General features: G+C 37.2%; 1 protein-coding gene across 7 annotated transcripts in view; it reads left to right on the top strand.

The window, feature by feature from the left end:
* ST18 (ST18, C2H2C-type zinc finger) overlaps positions 1-26623 on the top strand; it is a 261551-nt gene that overhangs the window by 204034 nt on the left and 30894 nt on the right. For 5 of the 7 annotated variants that reach the window (XM_023530031.1, XM_023530032.1, XM_023530029.1 and 2 more), the window contains 7 exons: positions 1169-1960; positions 6528-6662; positions 8266-8356; positions 9420-9524; positions 11578-11771; positions 14090-14301; positions 22481-22726. In XM_023530031.1, the coding sequence (XP_023385799.1) occupies positions 1169-1960; positions 6528-6662; positions 8266-8356; positions 9420-9524; positions 11578-11771; positions 14090-14301; positions 22481-22726 (1775 nt within the window). The remainder of the gene's footprint in view (positions 1-1168; positions 1961-6527; positions 6663-8265; positions 8357-9419; positions 9525-11577; positions 11772-14089; positions 14302-22480; positions 22727-26623) is intronic. The other 2 variants (XM_023530033.1, XM_023530034.1) reach the window with 1 other exon arrangement.

Raw genomic sequence — 26623 nt, 5'->3', positions numbered from 1 at the left:
CCAACCTCCCTTTTGAGACACAGAAATGATCCTGCTTCCTTTTTATTTATTATTAATTTTGTCTTAGTATTCACTAAGGGAAGCATTGCTGGGTTGCCTTGTGCATTTCTCAGCCTGATGTGTGGTGCAGGGTGCCATGCTTCCCAGACTACACCTCATGCTATGCCAGAGTTAGATCACCAGAGAATTTACATGCTTTTTTGGTGTGTTTCCACTGGGAGAATCTTGTCACCCCAACTGAGCCACTACCGAGAATGAAAGAGGGTGACAATAACAACTGCACTGGGACAATGGAGATCTAGTGGACTGTCCTAGGCAGACTGGCACTTGGGAGCCTGTTCTCAGTCACAGGGCTTCTTGACTGTCAAGATTCCAATTGGCCCTGTACCGAGAACTAGTTAACATTCAACATCCTCCAATCATCCCCATCTCTTGTCTCATTCCTTTTTACACAAATGCACACAATTACTAAACTAGAAAATATGTTACTATTTAAGACATTATTTGATCATGCTAATTTTCCCATTTTCTTGTATTTCTCTTGGCTTGGAATTCTTGTGTGACAATTATGAAAGTGTTCAGTAAGTGCTAAAAGCTTTAGAACTTTTTCTATGTAAATGTATTTTGTATTCTAGCTAACATTCCATAAAATCTGAAAATATATTTGAGAAACTGTGAAGGTAGAGAACATAAACCAAATAAATTTTGAAAATATATTGCCACATTAACAAAAATCTGATGAATATTTCCTTTATAATGTATAGTATCATGTATATTTTATTTCCTTCTAGGTGGCTAAGATTTACAAATATAAGAGGTACAGTAACAATAATTTTAACATTCAGCACTCTGTTACTGTTATTTATGTACTTCAGTACCCTAAAAATTCTAAGTTCTTTATCTACTAAAAATTCTAATAGCTCATATCCTTAAAGGTAATTCTGAGAATATTGAGATCTAAGTTTTTTGTTTTGTTTTGTTTTGTTTAAGAGGATCTATATTTTTCTACCCAAATGTTTTTAAAATGGATAGAGCCTACATATTCACATATGTCACATACATTTCCTTAAAATATTTTTGAAAATATTTCTTAAAATAATTTTAAATTATAAATAAACTTAAATAAATTTCTTCTTGTTTTTCAAATATTGGTTTTCTCTTTCCATAGAAGAAATCATGATGAAACCTATTGATGAGACTCTTCATTCAACTGCACAAGAAAACTCCAATGGGAAGGAAGACAGATATGGCTGTTACCAAGAACTTGTGGTCAAATCTTTAATGAACTTGGGGAAATTTGAAAAAAATGCATCTCTTCAGACCATAAATGAAAACTTAAATGACAGTGGCATCCAGTCTCTAAAAGCAGAGAGTGATGATGTAGATGAATGCTTTATGATTCATTCTGATGATGGAAAAGACAAAATCAATGACTCCCAGCTAAGGTTTTGCTCCTCCGATGACAATGAAAGTAACTCTGAAAGTGCAGAGAATGGTTGGGACAGTGGCTCCAACTTCTCAGAAGAAACCAAACCACATAGAGTCGCAAAGTATATTTTAGTGGATAGTAGAAAAGACCTATTAGAAGTTCCCGAAATAAAAACTGAAGATGACAAATTTATCCCTTGTGAAAACAAATGTGATTCTGAACCAGAAAGGAGAGACCCACAGAATGCTCACATAGAACCACTGGATGGCAAAACCCAGCCCTCATTCCCTGGGATTGAGGAAGATGATAACCAGTGCTTGGCAGCAATGACAGAAGAGTCTGTTGACCTGGAGAAAGCCAAGGGGAACTTAAGTTTGCTGGAGCAGGCAATTGCTCTGCAGGCTGAACGAGGTTGTGTTTTTCATAACAACTACAAGGAGTTGGACAGGTTTCTACTGGAGCACCTAGCAGGGGAAAGGAGGCAAACCAAAGTTATTGACATGAGTGGAAGACAAATCTTTAACAATAAACGTAAGACATGTTTTTGCATTTATTTTAGAAATAAAATTTCTTAAAAGTTAGGAAAAAATTAGTAAGATTTAATAACTTCTTTCAGATAGCTTTTTGACAACTTAACACAATTTAAAAATCAACTTATATTATAAAATAAACAATCTCTAATTTTTCCTACTCTCCAGATTGTTCTCAGATCGAGCTTACAGTTTTGCAGTATTTTCACACATGATAAAAGGATTATTTCCTCTATTTCCTTTAACTTGACTGCTTTTTAAAAATATATAGTATTTTTTAAGAAGTACTTTATTGGATATGTTAGAAGTACACTAGTACTTATAGAATTTTATATCATTGTATTAATCAAATCAATTCCAGAAATTTATTTTTCCTTTCTCTTCCTCTTTCTGGGATCATCTGACTGCCTATGAGCTTCAAAATAATGTCAAACTACTTGCAAGTCAAGCAGGATGATCTGATCCTTCTTAGGATAAAACTGGATGTTAATGCTTTGATAAGCCCATGCTTTTTACCCAGGGCCCGCAAATATCTGGGCTAAACATGAATGACAGAGTAAATGTGCTTGGAGGAGACCTTAAAATTTTCCTCAGACTTTAGGAAAATTGTATCCCCTCTCTCATAAAGATAATCTCCTCAGCCCTCCCAAACCTTGCACCTGGTGGGTCTGGTGATGATTTCTAAGGTTAAACGCGGTTTCTCGAGTGTTGGTGCTTAAGTGTCTAGAAGGCTTGTTTAAGGTGAATATTTCCAGGATTCTATTGGGCTCACTGCTCCAGAACTTGACTATTTTTTAAGCAAGTTTCTCAGGTGACTCTTGGATACCCTAAAGTCTGAGAACCACAGAATTAGGGGCGTATCTTAGGGAAAATTAAGGTTATGGCCCCAAAGTGCTTATAAGGAGAATGTGTTAGCATGGTTTAGATGTTCTGATTGGTGGTATTTATGTAGAAATGAATGATATATTTTGTCATTTTAAGTATATTTTATTACTCACCTGCAATCTTGTCAAATAATTGTCTTGCAGCTCAGAGCTTAGAAAATGAAAAATAAAATAATGTCATGTAGTGAGGAATAAGGTAATGCTATGTACACATACTGTCAAGGTTGGGATAGAGACAGAATATCAACACTGTATGTAGCTCTGTGCACACTAATATACAACGGTTGAATTTACCTGTGTGCGTGCGTGTGTGTGTGTGTGTGTGTGTGTGTATGTGTTTTAACAAACTACAAAATCAGAAAAGAAGATTAAATTTACTTCAAATTCTCCCAACTCATAATTTCCAAAATACTTGATTTCATTCATTCTAAGATACATATTTTCCCATTTCAACATCTCTGAAATCAGAAGGGGCATAATTTAATTTTCAATAGATTTTTCTTCTTACTAGCACACAAAATGATGTTTCATCTTATTATTGATGATATCTTCCTGCCAGTGAAACCCAGTATTTGGAGAAAGTTTAATTATTTGTTCTATAGCTTAAAATACTTGACAATCTTTTAGTCATTTTTGTAGAACTTTTAAAACTTTTGATTTCAAAGTTAACAAGGCAATAGAATCTGAGCTTGTAGATACTTCATGTTAGAGACTTTTTAAATTACTAATGGGGCTGCATGAATCAGTAGTCCTCCCTTGGGGTGTTAAAAGCCTGTGCAAGGAGATCCAGACCAGACTAGTATAAAAAGATGCAATAAATAAATAAATATTTTTAAAAGTAGAAGTTATAGGCTTAGCCTAGAGGATGCCTGCAGAGTCCAAATTAAGCATTCACTGTCCTGTTCCTTGTTCCAGATGTGGGAGCCAGTGGCAAAAGAGGTGCTTTTTTTCTGTCATGCATTCCATGCTTATAAGTTAACACTTGTCCCAAATGATAGCAATGCTCTCCAAAATACCATCCTGATTTTCCATACACCTTGGCATGTGACCCTACTGTTAAGGAGAGAACACTAGAATTTTTAAATATTGTTTTAGTCAAGACTTTTGATAAGTCAGCAACTCTAAAAACAGTTTGACTATCCTGTTGCTACTAAGCATTTAGTGAGACTTTAGGTCACAATATAAGTAGAGTCACCATATGATTTATTGTACAGCCTGGGACACTTGGAGTACAGGGGAATGATATGAACAGTTGCACAAGTGTATCAGGCATAAATAGGACAGTCCCAGACAAACCAGGATATAAAGTCACCAGGGTATAAGGTCACCTTCATTATGCAGCATTCTACAAAGAAAATCAAAGAGGAGGAGCCAGGCCTCAAAGTCAAGGGAGCTCTGGCTTCTTATCGTGCAAACAGGTTCTGCCCTACAGAGCATTTAATCAGAATTTTTGTTTCACCCACAGAGGAGAGGCTTGCAGACAAAGGTGCATGATGAACTGTCAGTGGACCACACCTGGTCAGGTGCCAGTCCTGCCTTATCTCTCACACCTTCTCTGGCTTCCTGTAGACAAATACTGTGGCAAGGAGAGGAAACACTCGAGTCCAAACCTTTCAATGTGTTTTAGAAATGTGGCCTCGCCTGGATGAGATCCAAGAGAGGAAAGGCACCAAAATACACATTGCTTCTCCTTTTTTCGAATTCTCATATTTCACTATCAGCAAACTTCAAAGATTTTGACTAATGGTCTACACATATTACATCCCAAATCAACTTGAAATTTGACAACATTGTTGGATTAAACAAAAAAATATATAGATAAAATCATAGACCATGTCAAAACTTTTAACATGTCCCTTTGTCTCTTACAGAATACAGAGTACATTCTTGACATCATGGCATTTAAATCCTGTCTCTCATTAAACAAAAATGCCTGCTACTCAAGGCATCCCTGTCTTGGCTGTTCCTTTCTCACAACTTAGAGCTTTCTTTCCTCTCTGCTCTCCACCCCGTCACTATCCCCAACCCCCTGTGCTCCATAGATAACTTGAAGGATCCTTGGCTCCGCCCCTTTTGCTGAAACCATGCCTTCATATAATTGCATTACATACAACCTGCTGTGCCCATCTGCCTAGGACCGTTTATGATCCAACAACTGGGGTGGCATGCTATTGCACAGAGACACGCCTGTTCATCGCAATATTCGGCCCTGGAGACGGCTGCTGCATCCTGCGGCATTGCCCTGCTCTCGGTGCCACGCTTGGAGCAGGAGCATATGTGCCCTCTGCATCCTCCGGGCAGGACTCTGCCCGGGATTCCATTGTCAGCAGCTTTCTGGCGGCAGGATCATACAGATTATTTATTTTCACTCTCAGCATCAAGTGTATTCATGCTTCTTGATACTTCACATTCTGAGAAGCCTGCAGCTGCCTGCGTTCCACACTGGTCCTTTCCCTGATGCCCCCATGCCGGTTCTGCTTCCGGTTCCTCTAAATGCTGGGGATGCTGAGTGGCAGGCTTGTCCCAATGACTGGTATTATCGTTCTATGCATGAGTGAGGAGGGGCAGTTTTTAGCTATAAGAATGCATTTCTGTTTTCAGTTCATCTACCATCTCAAGCACGGGTATGAAATTTTCTAAGGAAGACCTCTTCTGTGTTAGCTCTAACCTCCATAGTATTCATGTTAGTCCATGTTTATTTTATATATTTATATAAGCCTTATTCCAACCCTCAGCAATGTATGTGCCACCAAATTAAAACCCGAGCTTGTTTTCAGCCCTTCCCTCTAGGCTGCCATCCTATGCCGCAAACGCGTTACCAGGTGTCCCTAGCTCCCACCTGTGGCCCCCACCCTAACCTCGGGTCTTTGGCGGCGCTCCACTCTCCAGACCACTCGAGGTGGACTCCACTCTCTGTACTTCCCCTCTAAGTCTCCCACGAGAGTGTTTCCTTGTCAAATCTTCCTATTGCTTCTGTTTTTAGTTTCTGCAGAGTAAAATCAGCAGCTTCTCCCTAGTCACTGCATACTGATCCAAAATAGCAACCCATTGGCATTTTGGAACTTTGGGCCCCTTAAGCCCTGCTGATGGGTTGGGCATGGCACGAGATGGGATTCTTGACTCCCTGTCCTAATTCTCATCAGAGTAGGTCCCACACATGTCCAGGAGCAGGCCCTGAGACCTGAACCCTAGGGCCACATGCTTTTGGGGACCCACAGTGACAAGGTCAGAGAGGTATTTCTCAGATATGGTGGCTTCTTTGTTTTGTAATTGTGACTTGGCTTTTACCAGACTTCTTCAATAGTTTGGGTTAAAAAGTTTTTTTTTTCTTCTTTCCCACTTTTTTTTTTCTTTTCAGGAACGCGTGCATCCTAGCATGAAGAATTGATTTTTCATAATGAGGCTCCAACTATATTCTGCAATATGACAACTTAAAACCATCTCTGTGTTTTAACACTCCCTTGCCCCGTGTCAAGCCTTTGCTTAGGAAACCGAGAAAATTGAAAACATTTTTTTTATGTTTCCACAGGTCTTAGTTGAGGGTCTTATTCAAGGCAATGTGAGAAGAATGTGTATGATGATAAAACTGAATGAAGTGAGAATGTCACCCTGCAAGGCCACTCTATTGAAAGGGAAGGGAAAGAAGAATAACCAAATGAATCTCTCAATTTAATTTCTCTGTAGATTCACCAAGGCCTGAAAAGAGGGAGACCAAGTGCCCCATCCCTGGGTGTGACGGCACGGGACATGTGACAGGACTCTACCCCCACCACCGCAGCCTTTCAGGGTGCCCCCACAAGGTGCGGGTTCCCTTGGAAAGTGAGTACTGCTTAGCCCTGAAGGAAGCAGGTGTTTTGTTATAAATGCCACAGCATCACAATGTTATTTTCTTATCTGATTTGGAATTAAGGATGGAAACATAAAGTTCGTCTAGCCTGGTTTAAAATATCGTATACTAATAGAAAACATGAGATACAGTCAGGCCAATAGATCAGGAGATGACTGACATTGAGAAGATAATTTGTTACTCACAGGTCCAAGAGGAGGGGACAGGCCACAGCAGGCAGGGTCACATGGGACATCACCGGTCAGTCAGGGGGGTTGGGGGGGGATTGTGAACAAGAGCCTTTACTGTGGCTTCCATGAGAAAGAGCAGAGTAAGCAGGCTTAAGATCAGCTAGCTTGAATTCTTTCAGTGGGCTCTGGGATTTGAGGGCTGTCTGTAGTTTTCTGGTTCCTGACCCTGGACAATTAGGGCAGGTAGAGCGTTTTATGATGTGTGAGAGCCCATGAAGGAGGTAGTTGAGTGAGGGCTCAGAACTGGTTGGTTTGCATTTGAAAAGTGTTTACTACCTCTAGGAATTAGGTGGTTCTGGGAGGGGCAGTCTGTCCATGGTTAGCAAGGCTCCAGATGCCAAAGCATCAGCACACAGAAAATAAAAGACATGGCTAATACACTGTGACTGCACAGTCCTTTCTCACTTGGAGGCATGCTTCCTTAAGCCCACAAGCAGTGTTAGCCTAAGTGCATCATCTAATATGGGAAGTGCATCACATCACCAATGTCCTCCCAGGCCATTCTGCACTTAGGGACAGTGATATCAGGTATGTTGCCCCAGGACATCCTACAGCTATGGGCCCTGAGCAAGAGCAAATGTGAGTTGGTCTCCTCACCCACAGCCCCACTGTGAGCTAGGAAACTGAAGGAAAAGGAAAGGGCTGCCTCCTAAGTTTTGAAGTATCTGTGATAAGTCCTCTACTTTTTGAACCTGTTTGTGAAACACCTCTTGGGTCATACAAACCACAATGAAAGAATGCCTCGACATCACCCTTCTCAAAAGCACTGTTTTTTTAAAGCACTGAATCTAACCAGTTCAGCACTGTCCCACTGAATTAGCGGTGCCCCAAACTATTGATCAGATTGTTCACTCATCCATGCTCTTTCACCAGTAATTGAATGGCAGTGGCGGTGGGGAGTAGGGAAGAAGGACAAAGAACCAAAATAGTATCTCTTAGGAAATAAAAAAGACTATATTCAGAACTTTACACTATTGGGAAAAGATAGAAAGAACTACTACTTGACAAATAATGGTTTTGAGTCACTCCAAGAAAAAGCACATAAATGTAAAAGTAGAGCTATGAGCTTTTCAGTTTAAGTTAAATACAAGTAGAATATTCTCATTAAGTCTAGTGTTAACCATAACATGAAGTTTAGAAAAACTGAAACTTAAACAAGCTTGCTGAATTAATTTTTGAATTTCTTACATGTTCATTTATTTTAACCTGAATATCTATGGGGATGGAGCATGGTGGATTATCTAACTAAATTCATTTGAATGTAAAGTTGAGAAATCAGTGTATTAGTGTGTTATGTATTTATGGTATATTGTTTTTTTCTTTTTATGTGATATTTTGTGCTTAGTTCTTGCCATGCACGAAAACGTGCTCAAGTGTCCCACCCCAGGATGCACAGGAAGAGGGCATGTGAACAGCAACCGCAACACCCACAGGAGGTAATTGTGATGAGTTGCTAATCTTTTACATTACAAAAAGAAGTGAGAGGAATGTTCCATCAAGAAAATAAAGAACTAACAATGTGTTATCAAAATCACTGGATTAGTATTAAATACCTTACCACCTGAAGGAGATAAAAAGTATTCTCAATTTTGGCAAATAAAAAAAAAATGACTTCATTAGTTATTTTCCTAGACATTTTCATTTAGCAGCCAGTTATGCTAACAGAGAATGTTATATTTGAAGACTAGGGCTATGCATTCACATAGTCATACAAGTTACACAGGTTTTCTTTTGCTCTGGATCTTCACCTTAGCTGTTTTGACAATGAAAAGAGTTGCTTAAGGGTTATCTTCAAGCCTATCCAATAAGCATTAAACAGGTACCAAAAAGGGCTTCAATATACTGTGGTTGTGACTATAAATCAGGATGAAGGTAAACATTATTTCGTTTCTTTGTGATCCACCTCATTGAGATCACAACTAACTTAAAACACATGTGTATTTATACACAAATGTATTGTGTATATGTAAATATTTTAGTGAAAATAAATGCTTTTTATCTTATGTGTGTTTTACATTATGTATAGATGATATGGTCTCGAGATACTATTTAATTCATAAGCATATTGTCAGATACCTTCATATTCTATCCTTTAAACTATGATATCAAACTAAGTCCCTAACGTTTTGCTAAAGATCCTAATATAAATCATGGAATATCATGCTATATTTATAGTTGTACATGTTGCAATTGGAATAAGCACATTCCACCTAAAATATTATGAAGTTTCAGAATAATTTAGTTATTACTCCCTTATGTAATATTTCGATTTTAAAAATGAGGTTGTTATCTATCACCACTGAGATGGGGTTGAGGGACAGATGTTGATACTTATAGTCTACAAAACCTTTAGGATCTTTTAGTAGGAGAATGGTACTAAGTGGACTATTGATATGACTTAACATTTCATGCATACCAAGTATGCTATGAGGTACACGCTGAAGCAAATTACATTATCTTTTAAACTCAAATCCTCTTACCTTTTTTTTTTTTTAACAGTCTCTCTGGTTGTCCAATTGCTGCAGCTGAAAAATTGGCAATGTCCCAGGACAAAAATCAGCTCGATTCTCCTCAAACTGGGCAGTGTCTTGACCAGGTTCACAGGTATGACCTTCCCTTGATGTCACTGATACTCTATTTGTGCCATGCTCCTACATAATGGCTCTGTCACCCCACATGTGCCAGTTCACTATGGCCTAACCTTTGTTCTCAGCTACCAATATCCACTTGAGAGGCTGGTCCAGTTGATCAAACTATCACTTACAGAAACATCTTAGACTCTCCAGACGTTTCACTTGAAATTAATCTGTATGCAAATGTAATATAATGTGGCTAAGTCTAAAAGAAATAAAGTATATGATAACATTATTAATCAAAATTCTCTGTCACTAAATGAAACCCATCTCACTAGTCAGAAAAGCTTATCTTTATGATTGACTTAAGCTTTCTGTCCAGGGAAAATGCCATCATAAATCACCTACGCTTACTTAAATTATGTGATGTTATATATTTATTCTTCTGTTCCACATATACAGAGTTTCTTTTAACCAAAAATTAATTCCATGAGTTGATAACTATTAATAAGTTATCTCTTATTGGTCCTAGGTGTTTCACAATATATAGTAGTTTGGAAGAACTTACTTATACCTAAATAATAAACTATGTATGATGCCACTTAATGTATGTGAAGTTATGCATTTATTAATATAAAAATCATATATGTGAGAAAAGTGATTTAGCATTAAAACCGATAAGCAGATCTTCATTGTTGATCCTGAGACACTGAAATGCAAAATAGTGAGAATATTTTTGATATATGACTTCCCTTAATATGTGCATCTATAGATTTAATTAAAAGAGTCAAAATTGTCACTCAGATTACATGAATGAAGAACATATGTCAAGCAAAGAACATGAATTACTGAATAACTAGAAATTAAAAATCTTATAATGAGATTCTTAGTATTCCTATAGTCTCTCATTTCTCCCTAAGTAGGTTATTTATTAAATATAAAAATAACATTAAGTTTCATTTTGGTTATTTCTTAAAAAATAAATATTGTTTTAGAATAGAACATTTAGGTAATATTAAGGGTATTCACCAAGTTATATATACACTAAGAAGATCAATTAATCAAATATTTTTATGTTTCAGCTGAAATTTTTTTATCAAATCCAAGAAAACTTTCCAAAACTGATATTCTGATGAATTGGGCATGCTTTGTTAGAAAGCATATTAATATGTGTGTGTATACATATATGCGCATATATATATCTTGTGCCATGAGACCACAAGCACAAAAACATTTGTGTTCTCCTTGGCTGGAATTGGTACTACACAAATATGATGCCCTTGTTTAATCCAAATACAATAATTCTGAAGGAATATTTAATTCATATTTAGCTTCAATTGGGATGATTTTGTTGAAAAATGTAATGACTATTATAGTCCAGTGATTTAGATTCACACTGAGATAATAGCAATTTAATAGATAAAATACTGAAGTACTATTTTGAATACTATTTAAAATAGCAAAAACATTCAGACTGAATTTGGTGAGAAAGGTGAAAAGCCTAAAAAGAAACTCACAAGTGAGGAATCAAATTTCTGGTGCTTACGTTGCTCCTTTTGGTTGTTAGGCAACTTCCTGTCAGTTATGCTGAGTGCAGCAGTGCTCAGCATTGCTTCTTCTAAACAGAATATAATGACTTTTCCACTCTAGTTACAATTATGACTTTTTACTGCTAATCTGATCAACAATCCTAACAAGCAGAAAGCACACACCTTGTCAGTGCCCTAAAAATAGTTATATGGCACTTTTCTCTAAGGAGATCAAAGTGCTAACATGCATCAAATACTTGCTCCTTGTGGCATTTACATAAGATGAATAGAAGATTGCCCATCTCTTTTTTACTGATGGGAGACTCAGACACACAATATGAAGCCTCCCCTTCGCCACCCAGAACCCAAAGCGCCTCCTCCCTATCTCTTACTCCTGGTGCAGAGCACTCTGCTCTGCCGTGCTGTGACCACAGCTCCTTTCCAAAGCGCAGTTTCTCTATGGATACCTACAGGCATGACACATCTGATCTACTTTAAATTCTGATGCTAATACACTCACCCATAGTTTTATCATATTTCTTTTCAACACTTCAGGACAAGCTTGGTAAAACAAATTGAATTTAATTTCCGATCACAAACCATCACCTCTCCCAGAGCCTCAGCGTCAAAAGAACAAGAGAAATTTGGGAAAGTACCATTTGATTATGCCAGCTTCGATGCCCAAGTTTTTGGTAAACGCCCCCTCGTACAAACAGGTCAAGGACAAAAACCACCGCCATTTCCTGAATGTAAGCTTTGAATTCTAATACTTATTTCAAAAAGAAAAATGCATATTGTATATGTATGTGTTGGGGGGGGTACTCAAATATGCTACTTATTGCTGTGAGGAGAGAAAATATATTGTACCGTGAAATAAAATAAAGAAAACAATGATAAATTGATCAATGTTACTGATTTTACATGAAGTTACACTGAACATGGTGACCAGTTAATGGATTAATTATTTTACAAGTATGGTGCCATTGTTGAATCTAAATACAGTAATTCTAAAGAAATATATTTAATCCACATTTGGCTGGGATTGGGATTAATGTACTGAAAACTGTAATAGCTATTATAATAATTTTGATTTATATTGAAATTATGAAAATTTAATAGGCAAAATATTGAAATACTACTTAAAAGATTACTTAAATCAACAAAAACATTTTTGTTGAATGTAGGAGAAAAAGTGAAAAGTCTAAGAAGAAACTTAGTTTAGGAATCAAGATTATACTAGATTTTTTTTGGAAAAAATGTGTGGCTGTGAAAATGTTTATCCACAGATTTAAGAATCGATGTAGAAACATTTAAAATGTGTTAACACTCTGATGTTAACACATTCATATAGAAGATGTTTCCATAACTCAAAGATTGTATAACATATAAAACTTGGTATTTTCACTAACACATTTCTTTAAGAGGCCTTAAATATTTTAATGACAAGGAGAGAAAGTGAACCTTGGAAAAAATCCCAGGAATGATTTCTGCATTATGATAACTTAATCATAAGAGAACAAGCAAAATAATTCCCCACTTTGCATTCTCCAGAGACCATGAATTTTATACAACATTCTACAATTACACAGAATTCCTTTAGCTCACACCTGGTTACCTAGACTGAGTGCTCTTAGGAACACAGAATATGTGTTTCATTCTGTGATGTCGATCACCTCTTTCAAAGAACTAGAATGCAGTAAAAAAACCCAGCAGTAGATAAAAAAGGAATTTGCCCATAAACGAGAATTTGCCCATTATATTCCAAAAGATATTTTATCTATTGTTGCCAAAAATAGGTCCTAGCCTACCTAAATAACCACTGAAAACCTGTTAGATTCCGAGAAAAAAGAATACATACACACATACACACAGTATGTTTTATATCTCCTCTCTCTACCTGTCTATCACTTATCTATCATCTATCTGTCTATCTATCTATCTATCTAATCTAATCTTTCTATCTATATAATTTTATGTATAATTTTATACAGATTTATTACATATACACAAAATATACACATATACATATATGTTTAATTCAGGTGAGGTTAGTTAATAAGAACAATCTATGTTCTCATATAATATGGATATTAGTCTAAAAATGCAAAACATTCAGTGAAATTTTCATATTTTTATAATTATAGGAATAACATCTGGCAATGTTTTTAAAGTTTGTTTTATAAAAAATAATGATCAAATATTTAAAATAAATGATATTTACAGCTAAATAAACAACTAAATGCTTTTATATGATCCCATGTTAAATCTTGGGCGTTTCACCAATAACCTTGAGTGATGTTTACAAACACCCAGAGTGAAGAGAAATATGTTTAATTCTCTCTCTCTCAGCAATACCTTGGTGTCCACAACAGACGCACAAAACAGAAACTCAGCCTTGATAACTAAATTGCCTTTCTGCTCACCTTGAGAACATTTTCTCTATCCCCTACTCACCACGTGCTCTACCTGAATATGCAAAATGCCAGCTCATTAAAGACTGTGCCATCTATTTAGTTTCATCTAGTTGGATGAAGAACAACTACTGGTTTAAGTACAAAACAAATCTGTGTATCAATAAAAATGCAGTTCATGTTTAAATATAACTTGTTATTGTAAAAATAAGTATCGAAAGGATATATTTTTTTTCTCTGCTGGAATTACTGGTCCTCATGCATACATAGTTTGTAAATATACAAGCCTGAAGCCCCTATAGTCCCTGATGTGTTTTCGTTAGTGTGGTTTTTAATATACAGTTTTTGCCACAAATGCTGCCAGTGCACCTGCCCCATAACATTAGTTATGGAGTTTTTGTTATAAGAAGTATAAATACAAAAAAAAAAAAAAATTAAGAGACTAGGCATTCTTTCCCAGCAATCACACCATTTGATCTGTGAACTTCTATGAAAACCAGTCTGAATAACCTTCATTTAACATACCAATGGATAATGGATGATGTTTTAATTTAGTCTTCACATATTTTAATGTAAGAAGTTATATCTTTAAAACAAATCAATTTAATGACTAAAACCACGTACTTGCAATTGCTAATCAAATCTCTTTTCAACAGCGAAGCATTTTTCAAATCCAGGGAAATTTCCTAATCGACTGCCTAGTGCAGGCGCCCACACACAGAGCCCTTGCCGTGCCAGCTCTTATAGCTATGGTCAATGTAGTGAAGACACCCACATAGCAGCAGCTGCTGCCATCCTGAACCTTTCCACCCGCTGCAGGGAAGCTGCAGACATCCTCTCCAACAAACCACAGAGCCTGCATGCCAAGGTAGGCCAGTCCAAGAGCCTGGAGGGTGGGCCAGCGACCGAACCGTGAGAATAAACTGCCTTTCATGTTCCTAACCACATTCACTGCCACGCGCTCCCTGGCCCTACAGCTCAGCCCCTCCTCGTCTTAGGAAGAGGCTCAAAGGCACATTGACAGGGGTGAGCGTCGTGGGTTCACCCGAGGGTGGAAGAGTGGCCACTTCTGACGGCAGTGTGCCAAAGTTGGGGGAGAAGTGAGCTATGAGAGTCTTTTGGGGAGATTTACAGATTTCAAACCTATTTTCGTGTTGAGGAGTTTGGCACACAAGAAAAGAGGATCGCCATTAAAATCAGTCTGAACAATGGAAGCTTTTCACTGTCTGAGAATCAAAGGTGGTAGGAAATATTTGATTAAAAAGACTTGTAAAAAATTGAAAAATTGACTCAGGAAACTTTATTATTGTGCATGTTACTATTGTATAACATAAAATAGCCCAAGTTGCTGTAGTATGTGCTCTAAGGACACGTAGTAAAACCTGGACATATTAAATCAACAAGAGATAGCTTAGGGGGACTTGAAAACTGAGGGCATTCAAATCCAAAATCAAATTCTGTGAAGTTTATGAGGATGCCACATTTCTGAAGCCCCTGAAGTTAATCACATTTCTCTAATAACCTTGCCTTTCCAACTAACAAGGACAAGTCAGCATTCATGTTTATGACACTTTGATGGAAACAAGAAACAGAGACCCTCCAGGTCTTGCCCTTGAGGAAGAGGGCCTGATCACACTGCAGTGTCACCGTGATCCTCAGAGGGAGGTGGGACCGCCCCTGCCGTCAACAGGAGCCAGTGACTCCTATCGACACAAAGGGCTCAGTTAAAATAAATCATTTCTCCATCTAGATGGCTGAAGCCAGCTGATAAAGCATGTAGGCTTATTCAGAGAAGAGATTTTACCCTAGCTTTAAGTAGAGGATGCCCTGGGTTAAACTCTAAACCTGAGACTCAGGCGATTAAACGAGATAGCTCTCTTTTTCCCTTTAAGCACAGCCCCATCCCCGTTGTGGTCAGCTGCTCACCTGTGCCGTGCCAGGCCTTCAGGAGAGCGGGAACACAGTGCCATGGAGCATTTGACAGAAGAATCAGAATTAGCTTCTGGACAGATCTGAGCCAAGTAAACCCCAGGAAGAGTTGGTGGCCAAAAACCACTCAAAAACAATTTTTAAACAAATGAGGTTCTTAAACAAAGAAAAATACCACTTCTAAAAATTATAAAGAAAATACCAAGCTATCTAAATTCAAAGGAATTTGAGTCAGAATACTTACATAAATAAATAATCTAGATACTTTAAAACGCAACTTCAGTTATTTTTAAATTCATTTTTAAAACCTGAATAAATTTCTTTTTCAAAGGTATATTATAATATGCAGCTAGTTGGAGAAATACTAAAATATCTTCCTTCTTAGTGCTTTATTATTTGTTTGTATAGGCTGTTCTATTAAAATTAAAGTACCAATATTATAATGATTAATGCTACTTAAATCACTTGAGTAAATGGTTCTAGGTTGAATGCTTCCCATGTGCATGCATAGATATTTTTTATTCCTCAGAATTCTGCCTTTAGCCTTCAGTTCTTCTGTGTTCTATTATTTGCTGAAACCAAACAATGAATCAAACAACAATGACTAAAATTTGAGGACATTTTCCCTCATCATTGTATGTTTTTCTTTTTAAAACACATTTCTAGTCAGAAACATGACTAGTAAATAGTCACATTTCAAAACTTCGAATAACCAACTTCTGGGGTGCGTTTTTATGCTCCTGTTAGGAGCACCCTGTGTGTCGGGGTTGCCCCCACGGAGCAGATGCACCTGCTCAGGGTGACAAGGAGTGCCACGGCAGTTCTCAACTTCCAAACTGCCAACCAAGTCTTAACTGCAAAAGTCAAACCATTGATGTGATGATGAGGAGGGAAGAGACAGAATGTGCACAGATCGACTTTTAGAAGGAGCTTGTTGTTCTGGCAGCTTTAAACACCATTTTCCCATGAAAATTGTCCCGTTTGATATAGTGGTTGTTAAAACAGGATAAATATGGTCCCCTACAATGTCATTTTAGGGGAATGCAGAATCCTTTTTCCAGGCGTGCATTCGCACACAACTGTAACAATTTGCAGAATTCTGTCATAGTTGGATCCTATTTTCTGAATATAGAAGAGAACCTCATAAATTCCAGAAACCACAAAAAAGTAATTATTGTAGCAAAAAAAAAAAAAATGAGACAAAGCCAAAGTAATTAATCCTGAAAAATGGCCTCTGATCAAACAGTGCCCAATGTGGGTCATTTCTATTGTCAGTGTTGCACTTTGCTCTGTGTCTTTTACTTAACATTGGATTAAGTATAAACTATCTTCCCCTCCACATTGAACATTAGCCTGATTCTCTCTCCACTATGATTTTTTTTCCTCCATGGCAGGTTGTTAGTATGTTTATTTCTGGTAGCAAAATCCATAGAGCTCTTGAGTTCTCTATTAAGAACAAAAGAGCTAGAGATAAACAGCTTTTCCCTACCTTGACTTGTATAGCCAAGCATTTCTGATATAGCAGAAGGACATTTTGGCAGATGGACTCTTAGCTATACCAAAAAAAGGTCATTAGGTGCTGGACTACTCAAGCCCAAGTTAGATTCCAGCACAGATTCTGCCTTCAAGGAGCTTACAGTCAAAGAACAGAAAAAGTGGTTGTCCAGGTGGAGAGCTGGGCTTTCAGAGGTAATGTTTATTCTCATGTCCAGGACAGGCCTGGGTGGCTTTGCAGGGTTTTTGATGGGAACTTGAGCGAGGGCTGATTTCTTATTTCCTTTCTGCCTCCATCAGTCCTTTCTTCTACATAACCAGCTTCTGTGACGTAGCACAAAGAGCCCAATAGGAGGACAAAACCCAGATCATGATGTCACACGGGCACAACCTTTTTAAAAACAAGCTTAAGTACACTACCTTCATATCCGCTTGTTGGGGTTAATACAGATTTTTTTCTCAACTAATTCCAAGTTTAGTGGGAGATCTGAATTCATGATTTGCAAAATCCCCACTCTTAAAGAAGATAAAATAAGCAGAGGCCATTTTCAGAGAGGCAAGAGAAGTCTGAGTTCCTACACACTAAAAACAATGAAGGGCAGATGATATGAACGTGTTAATATGTTCTCCTTCTGAAGCTTCTCGGCCTCGAGTGGCTGTCTGCCTAACACTGAAACACTCCCTTCATCAGCCTCTTCCCAACCAAGTACTGAGTTATTAGTGCTAACATGGCCCGTTATTGCTCAAACTCAAGTCCATTATATCCTGAATGTAAGTCTTTAAATGACTTATTTGTTAATATACAATCCAGCATTACACATCTACACTGCCAGAGATCACCTGTACGTGTATTAAGTATCTCTTTGAGGAATCAAGTCAGGAGAAAAATTTGTGATATCAATACTCAGTGGATATCATAATAATTAAAGCTAATTTTGTCTGAAGTATGAACCTTCTTTGGAGTCTAGTACTTTCATTGGTTCGAAGATTTTTATAATGTCCTTTATTTCAATTTGGAATTAATATGAGTTTGTAAAACATCCATGGACCACAGCTCCAAACACTCTCTCTCCAGTCCAGCAACTGTTTCTACTGATACAGGAACAGCATTCAGTCATAACGGGTGGCAGGCACTGAGTGAACATCCCGGTTTGAGTTTGCAGAGCACTTTTCTCCGGCCCCGTAAGAGCGTGTGCCAGCACATGTCAGGGGCTCTCCCCATTTTAACTCCTTCCTCCCACCCTCATCAACAGAGGTAGAAACATACTTCACAGTCTATCTTTATCCTCATCACTGCTGCTTGCCAAGCATTCTGTTGTTTGTTTTGGTGTTTTCCCCACCTGTTTAGACAAAGTGGCATATGCACAGTGTGCCTTAAAAGAAAACAAAAAATTGACACTTGCTTGAAATGTTTAAAGTTCAAAGTCTGTTTTGTGCTTGAACAAGGCCTGGAAACAACATGATATCATATCTCCATTCTTGCTGCCTGATATCAGAAATAGCCTGGTGGCTCTCAAGATAATTAGAATCCAAAATTGGCCTTTTCAGTAACTTTAACATCAGGACAGATTATACTATACACTGAGTGAAATGCTATGAGGAGCTCAGGTCAAGGATCTCAGGGAACAAACTCATACATGTGTAGGGAAAAAAGATATTTAATAACTGATACTTTACATCAATGTACAGTAGTGTAGAGACATGTCTCTTTGATATTCAAAATCACAATCAAATTATTATTAGTAGTAGTAGTTGTCATTTATAGAATACTAGCTATGTACCAGGCACTGTAAATAAGCACTTTGCCTATATTAATCCTTTTTAATCCTTCTAGAAACTCTGTAAAGCAATTATTATCCCATTTTGCAGATGAAGAAACAGAAGTACAGAGATATTAAATAATGTTCTCCTAGGGGCACAGCTATAACTGTTGAAGCTGAAATTTGAATTCACATACGTTAGACTTCTTATCTTCTTAAAGATCTTGTCATTACCTGGTATACAGACTACTGGTCCACCCAAGTTTTCACTGACTCTGATTCCAGGCATCGGACAAAGATTTTTGGGAAATTTCATTTTAATTCCATACTTTATGGCAGACACTTCTCTGAATTACATTCTATTTATATTGAGTACATTTCACATTTATACTCTTAATTTAATAGTTTTAATAATTACTATTTAGTAACAATTATTTTCATTTTATTTGTTTATTATTAATAACCTGCCTGCTTTGAAAACTTATTTCAAATAAGCTTTCAATCCTGAAAAGATACTCTCAAACACCCTGAAGCAAGAATGAAATAACAAGAAGAAAAAGGAAAACCAGGATTAATTACAGCGGAAACCTAGGCTGAGGGACACTTAATTTTGCTCTTCCTTTTAGCCGAGTCATAAAGAAAAAGGTGGTAGGTGATCTATCTTGTATTAATTGAAAACTTGCCAAATGGGAAAACAATGATGTCTTATTCTATAAATGTTTTGAAAATTAATAATTTTCATAATCAGAATATTTAGGTAAAAATTATAAATCTGCCTTTTCTTAGTTTCAATACCACTTTTGAATGTAGGATGAAATTTTTAATTATTGAAACAATGTAAAATTACCATTTGCCTGGAAAATATCGAAGGAAAAGAGCCACAAGCCTATACTCTAAATACAAGTACAATAATTTCTATATTTCCCTTTTTGTTCTTTTTCAGGAGCAAATTTCTATCCGTTTTTCCTACTTGTAAGCATAGTAGGAATGCCTGCTTTCAGTGATATGTTTTTCCTATGTTGCTACAAAGTCCTTATAATTATTATTTTACTGGTTGCATAATATGCCATTAAATAGATGTAGCATAATTTCGGTAATCATTTCTCTGTTTGTGGACAACTGAGATACTTCTTATTTTATAGTACAAATAAGGATTATAATGAATAATTATCTCGATTTTCATTTAAATAATTTATAACATTTATTTAATTACCTTTCACTACAAATCTCTTATATGCATAAAATAAATTTCTTGAAGGCAGGAACAATATAGTTTTTTCATTTTCTTTTTCCCAAAATCTAGTAGCTTGAAAATATTAAGCGCTTTCTCAATAATTTAATGAATAAATCATAGGTAGCATTTGTAGCTTGAAAGTGGCTGAAATAGAGAGTCTTTGATATGCTCCTGTTGGAAAGTATAAGAACCTATGCCCACCTTCAAACAAACAACTTTAAATTTAAATTTAAATGAATAAAATAAGGATCCCAAATAGTACTTTGAGAAATTAGAATAGTAAAAGTCTTGAGGACAGGGCTCCATGTCGGCTACAGAGTAATCGCCTCCTGCTCCTGCGGCATGCCCCTCACCCTCTCCTTTTTGTCCTACCATTTGGAGTTTCAAGCACAGAGAGAAGTGATTCTATTGATACTGCACTGAATAAAAATCCATGCAGTAAACGTGTGATCCACCCATCTATGGGCAGAAAGGGACCCTTCTCTGGTACTGTGTGTAATTGTTGAATGCATCTGTGCGCTCACTTAAAGCCCATCTGTACCCTGCTACCCAAACGTGCCGTCCTGCTCTCTCCAGTCAAGTCAGGTGCTCGGAGCAGCCGGCTGGGGCTCAGACTGTAGAAAAGCGCCTCTTTTAAACATTAGGAGTAATTTTTTTTTCAATCAACACATGATTACTCAAGATGTATAATCATAACAACTCTAATTCTTTTCAATTTACTATTAGAAACTTTTTTTGTAAAAACTAAAATATATATTAGTGTCTTGGAATAATTGATATTTTTTTCAGCAACATCAAATCTGCACTATTTATGGATTTTGTGCTATAAAACTCTGCAGCCCAGTCACATGGCTTCTTTTTCCTAAGCCATCTGTCACAGAGGTCTGGAATTTTATGTGAATGTTGGTTGTGCAGTCTTAACCCAAGTTTTTATTTTTTTTTAATGAAAAATGTCAGCTACTATAGTATTTAGCATTTTACTTTACATTGGTTATTAAACTTGATTACTCTATCTCTGTTTCATTGCTTCAATTACATATGAGCTATGAAGCCAATAATTGTTTTGATATGTTCATGGCAGAATACATTATTATATCATGGAGAGAGAACATGGCACTGATATGGTTAATATCTTGGATTTTTGTAACTAAGGTTTATTAATGCTGGTATAAAAATGTATTTGATTTTATACAGATGGCATAAGATGTTGTGGTTACTAAGTTATTATCCTGGATAAGCTGTACTGTCAAATTCAGGGCTTAAAACTATCACAGGAGATTAAACTATTTACTAAAAAGGACAGAAAGATACGGCCAAAGCATCTTAGTACAAACATATTAGAAGTGTATTTACCTCCCATGGATATAATAAAGCATATCTATCTCATAGGCTGAGAGATTGAGAATAGGAACTTTGCAGATAAAACAAACAAACAGAAGAGGTGCTTTTATTTTCTAAATCAGGGGCAAGCAGTGAGTAAGCACTGAGCCCAGCTACAGTGGACCATACTGCAATGGCAGCTGTTGGGGTGGGGGTGGGGATAGTGAGGAGGTGAGGGCACAGTGTAAACGTGGAGTTAAAATAAATCCCCTGGGAAGTAACGGGCTACCACATGCATTAGGGATTTTGCTAACGTTCAAAGAGGACTCCTGCTTTGCCAGCCAAAAGAAAAAAGAGTGAACAAGTTGTCCAGAAGTTAAATGTGAGTTGATAATGATGGTGACTCACTTAGGAAAATGACAATCATGTTCTTCCCAAATTCTGAGAGATATTGCCTGGCAATGTTCACAATTTATGATGCCATAGAAGCCACCCTACAGCATGTACCTTGCAAAATATCCAGAGCACATGGGCACATAAAACTAAAAACAAACAAACAAAAAACTCCACAAATCTTAGCCAAAGGTATTCCAAAAATAAATGTTGTGAGAATTAGTTTTAAATCTCATACTTCATATCTAGAAAATAATCACTTATATTCTGAAGTTTTCACTGTAAAAGTTAAACCCTGAACAGTCACACTAGCAGTTGCTACCTAAAGGCCCCCAAAGTGAATTATGGTTTGTACATCTGCCTCCCCTAACCTGCCCCTCACAATTTAATGAAGCTTTTCTGGTTCAAATAACCCAGGATAAAATGTTACTTTCGTATTGATCTAATATTCCAATAAAAATTCTCTTCCAGCTGGTTATTTTTACATATTTCTCATGTTAGATTAATATTGTGATTTGGGGGAAGGGTGAAGTAGTATTGTGCCTTTTTATAAGCTCAAGTATTAATGCTTTAAATCATGAATTGGGAGTGATAATTCTGCAAACTAGGAAAGAAGATTTAATGCTAAACTTAAAAACGTGTATAACAGGTTTAGCCAATACATTTAGTACTTGGAACATCTTATTTATATTAGGCTTACTTTGTTTAAACCTAGAAACAAGAAGCTCACTAATGGGACTGCTCTTAAAAGTCTGCCTAAGAGTTGAACATTAACCAAAGCAAATCAGAAAGCTAGATTTAAAATCAGATATACTTACATAAAAGCTTGCATTTAAAATTATCCCTTAAAAGCCCCACATGGCTAGGCTATAACTGCAAACTGCTTAAATGTTTTTCTGTTTCCTATTGTATACCAGGGAGCCGAGATAGAAGTGGATGAAAATGGCACATTGGACTTAAGCATGAAAAAAAATCGAATCCTGGACAAAGCTGCACCCCTAACTTCCTCTAACACTTCTATTTCAACTCCATCCTCTTCCCCATTCAAAACAAGCAGCATTTTGGTCAATGCAGCATTCTATCAGGCTTTCTGTGACCAAGAGGGCTGGGATACTCCTATCAACTATAGCAAAACTCATGGGAAGACAGAGGAGGAGAAAGAGGTATTGTTTCCATATGTCAATAAGTTTAAGAGAATGGTTGGAGAGTATTATTAGCTTTTTCCTCCTAAACTTTTTTACATTCCTGTTTAGATAATACATTCTTCTGTACCTCGTTTTAGATTTTGGTAAAGTGATCATTTTAGATTTCAGAAGAAATTTATAAATGAATCCAACTTTTCCTATCACTTGCCTAAAATGATATGTTATTATAGTGAATTTTATCCCCATACGGCTGTAATTATGTGTACTGCATGAGAGATTGTATTATATATCCCTTTAGATACAGCTGCCTTAAGGGGCAATGTATCATTCAATACTGAAATGCCAGCTTAGGAATTCTTTCTGAACCAGAGGATAGAAGATGAAATCAATTCAGGGATAAATAAGAATCACATCAAATTCATTTACTCAATTTTATGAAGGAATTGTGTTAGCATAACTGTATGGTTGGCCTTCCTGCTGTATAGTAAACTTACAATGGTTGCATCTGTACTGAAGATGTACAGACTTTTTTTCTTGTCATTATTTCCTAAATGATGTGGTATAACAACTATTTACACAGCATTTACATTGTATTAGGTATTATAAGTAATCTAGAGATGATTTAAAATATATGGGAGGATGTACGTAGGTTATATGCAAATACTACGCCATTCTATATAAAGGACTTGAGCATCCATGGACTTTGGTATCTGAGGGGGTCCTGGAACCAGTCCCCTATGGATACTGAGGGAAGACTGTGTACAGTCATTGTCTGAGGTATTGGATCACGAATGTTGGATATCTGAATTATACCAATTCCAAAATCAAGAAAATGCATTTGTGTATTTGGTTATCTTCAAGGCAGTTTCACTCCTGAAAGCCAGATGTTGTGACTGTGCAGGAATTCATGTAGCCTTCATCTCCATAGTTTGAGCCACCTGGCTTGGCCTAATTAGCATGACTTACTGTCATTCAAAACAATTCATAGCCAGAACCCTCTGTAATTTAGACTCTATATCACTGCAAATGTGACCCAAATTATTACAGTAAGTGATTCTGTTTCACTGTTTGTCAGAGAAGTTATTGATACTTGTTAGTTTACACGTTTAAAGAACTGAAATGGCCATTCTCTTTGGAAGCGTGCGTCACCTTTTTCAACTTTTTGAAGTTCAGGGACTTTGCAGAAGAGACTAATTTGATTTTATCATATGCCTTAACATCTCAGAGCATAAGTTGACAAAAACAGTAGTAATCACAGGATTGAGTTATTTCCAGTCCCCTTCTGTCCCTCCCTCCCTCTCTGCCACCTTTTCTTCTTTCCTTCCTTTAGCACACTTTCACTGGTGTCTATATGTCCAGGCATAAGATAGGTCCTGTGGACGCAGCACCAAAGAGGACATGCCTCCACCACATGTGTGCTCAGTCTGGTAGGAGGACTGACAAATAAGCAAACACACTGACAAATGGAGTAACGTGAACAGGCACAGAACGTAGAAAGGAAGAAATGGCCAACTCTATGTGCCGTGGTTGAGGTCAGGTTCCTGGAGGAGTGCCCCCAGGACCCAAGGCAGGCTCTCTGTCGTCACCACACACACCTTCACAGAAAAGGGAGAAGGAAATTTATACAACAGCAGCTTCTGATTAGATTCTGTTGTACTGGTCTTAGTCATTTTATTCCGCTTGGCTTTTTAAAATTCACCTAACGTATTGAGGAATGGTCTTAATTAATCTCTCATAAAATTATTTTAGAAGAATAGTTTCTTAAACTATGTTTGACTTTAATAAGTATAAAACTGACACTTGCAAAGTATAAAGCTGGTTCGCCTTAAGCGACGACCACAAACTGGCAAACATGTGTTCCTTCCCTCCACCACATTCCCACTGCTGTCTTGCCACTTCAGGCTTGTGCAAAAGAACAGAAGTTTCACCTGGCTTCCATCTATTTTTATAATCCAGAAATCTGGTGATAGTCACATTAATTGATCAAGCACAATCACGATGAGATCATAAGTGTTGATTCAATCTCATTCTATACGAGTCAGCCTTAGAAAAGGGAGGTTTACCCTCCAATTCACAGGGTCTCCAGCTGATCAGATTGTGGTATAGCCCACCCTGCACAACTAATGGGGTCTTAGTCTCCAGCTGATCAGATTGTGGTATAGCCCACCCTGCACAACTAATGTGGTCTTAGTCTCCAGCTGATAAGATTGTGGTATAGCCCACCCTGCACCACTAACGGAGAACCAACTCCTAGTTACAAGATCTGTTGGTGGGGTTCAGTAAAAGTCATACGAACAACAGTGCTTTACAAGGTAAGCATGACTGCATCCTTATTCTTGGATGATTCCTACTAGGGTAAAATCCACTGTGTTTCAGAGCATCTCAAGGTCATATGCAGGGTAAGACTTAGGCTTCCTGTCCTCATCCTTGCTATAAGTGGGCCATGGTCAATGTTTACCAGAAATCTTCTTTCTATTCATATGCAGAATCAGACATACAAATCTAGTCCTGAGACATAATGAAGCAAATTTGAGAAAAGTGGCTCTCATTTCCATTTAGGATCTTGTGTTGTTTGGCATTGGCTATAATTTTTTGCCCTCAGGAGCAATGTCAAATTGCTTCTCCTTTATTCTGAGAGACTTCTCGCATTTGGGGGTCTAGTTCGTATATCAGGGACCTCCTTTGCTACACTTCTTATCACTCAGCCAGAAATTGAAGTCTTGTAATAAATATTTTAACTTTACTTTCCAATCTTATTTTTTGCATAATTTTAAAAAACATCTGAATTCACCTGGGCAGATTTATGGATCCAACTGGAGTATGTTCTTACCTAATGATTATATGTCTGTGACTGTGTTTTATTTCCCAGCAAATTTATGGGGAAAAAATGGATTGGTTTAGATTAGATTTCTGCTCTTTTCAGAGTGGCTTACTTCAGGTGTGATAGTACAGACTTTCACTGCTCTGAATGGCAACCTAAGTGTTCTGAAATCTGAACTTAGAAACTATGTAGAAATTCAATGTCATTAAGAATAACAAAGAGAAATTTGAAGATGCTAAGTGAGTTCTTAGAGTCAAAGTGCTTGCCCTAGGTTTGAGTTGGCAAAAGATTTTTAAAGCTTATTCTCACAGTTATCTGAATTTGGGTGACTCATTGCTGGGGGAAGCTACAGCCATTGAAGACACACACAAGAATGCTTTTGGAATACTGTGACTCCTGAGTACACCTTCTCATCTTTTGTTATTTGTTCCATAGTCTGTGCTAAGGTAGCCTACTAATAGAGAGTATTTTTCATATCTTGTTCTGAATCTTAAAACAGAAATGTGATACTTGATAGGTATTATTTTGAAAAAAGTAAATTGCGTTTATTGTCCTCATTGCAAAAATAGCAGAGGGCTATCGTGTCCAGTAAGAATAAAGATAAAGGATCTTTATAGAAAGTGTCTCATTATCCTAACAATCATCATCAAAGTTTTTAGAGGGGACAATTGAGCCTGGGCCTGGGATTCCCTAAAGAGGAGAAAAAGAAGGGAGAAAAAAAGAGAGAAAGAAAAGAAAAAAAAATACATCCCAAAATGGAGACAACTAGGAAATATGGAGAAAAATTAGAAAGGGAAGAGAAAATGAGAATAATGAAGAAATCGTATGTGGCAAGGTGTGGTGGAGGCAACCGTGGTCTACAATACTTCTATGACAGTAGGATCTAGATCTGCAGGATGTGACCAGGGATTTGTCCATGCTTGTCATTTCCAGTGAGATGTACTGGGATGGCTGCACACAGCCTAGAAGACTGGCTTGTAATCTGTTCTTGCTTCCACACCCACATCCTTCCTGTTGCCACCTCTGCAACATCCCCACACCACCCCTCCCCCTGCATCTCACTCACACACACACACACACACACACACACACAC

The sequence above is a fragment of the Pteropus vampyrus genome, unplaced genomic scaffold (assembly GCF_000151845.1).
Source record: "Pteropus vampyrus isolate Shadow unplaced genomic scaffold, Pvam_2.0 Scaffold45, whole genome shotgun sequence".
NCBI classification, from domain to species: Eukaryota; Metazoa; Chordata; class Mammalia; order Chiroptera; family Pteropodidae; genus Pteropus; species Pteropus vampyrus.
The sequence above is the reverse complement of the archived record's forward strand: the minus strand, read 5'-3'. Positions and strand labels throughout refer to the sequence as shown.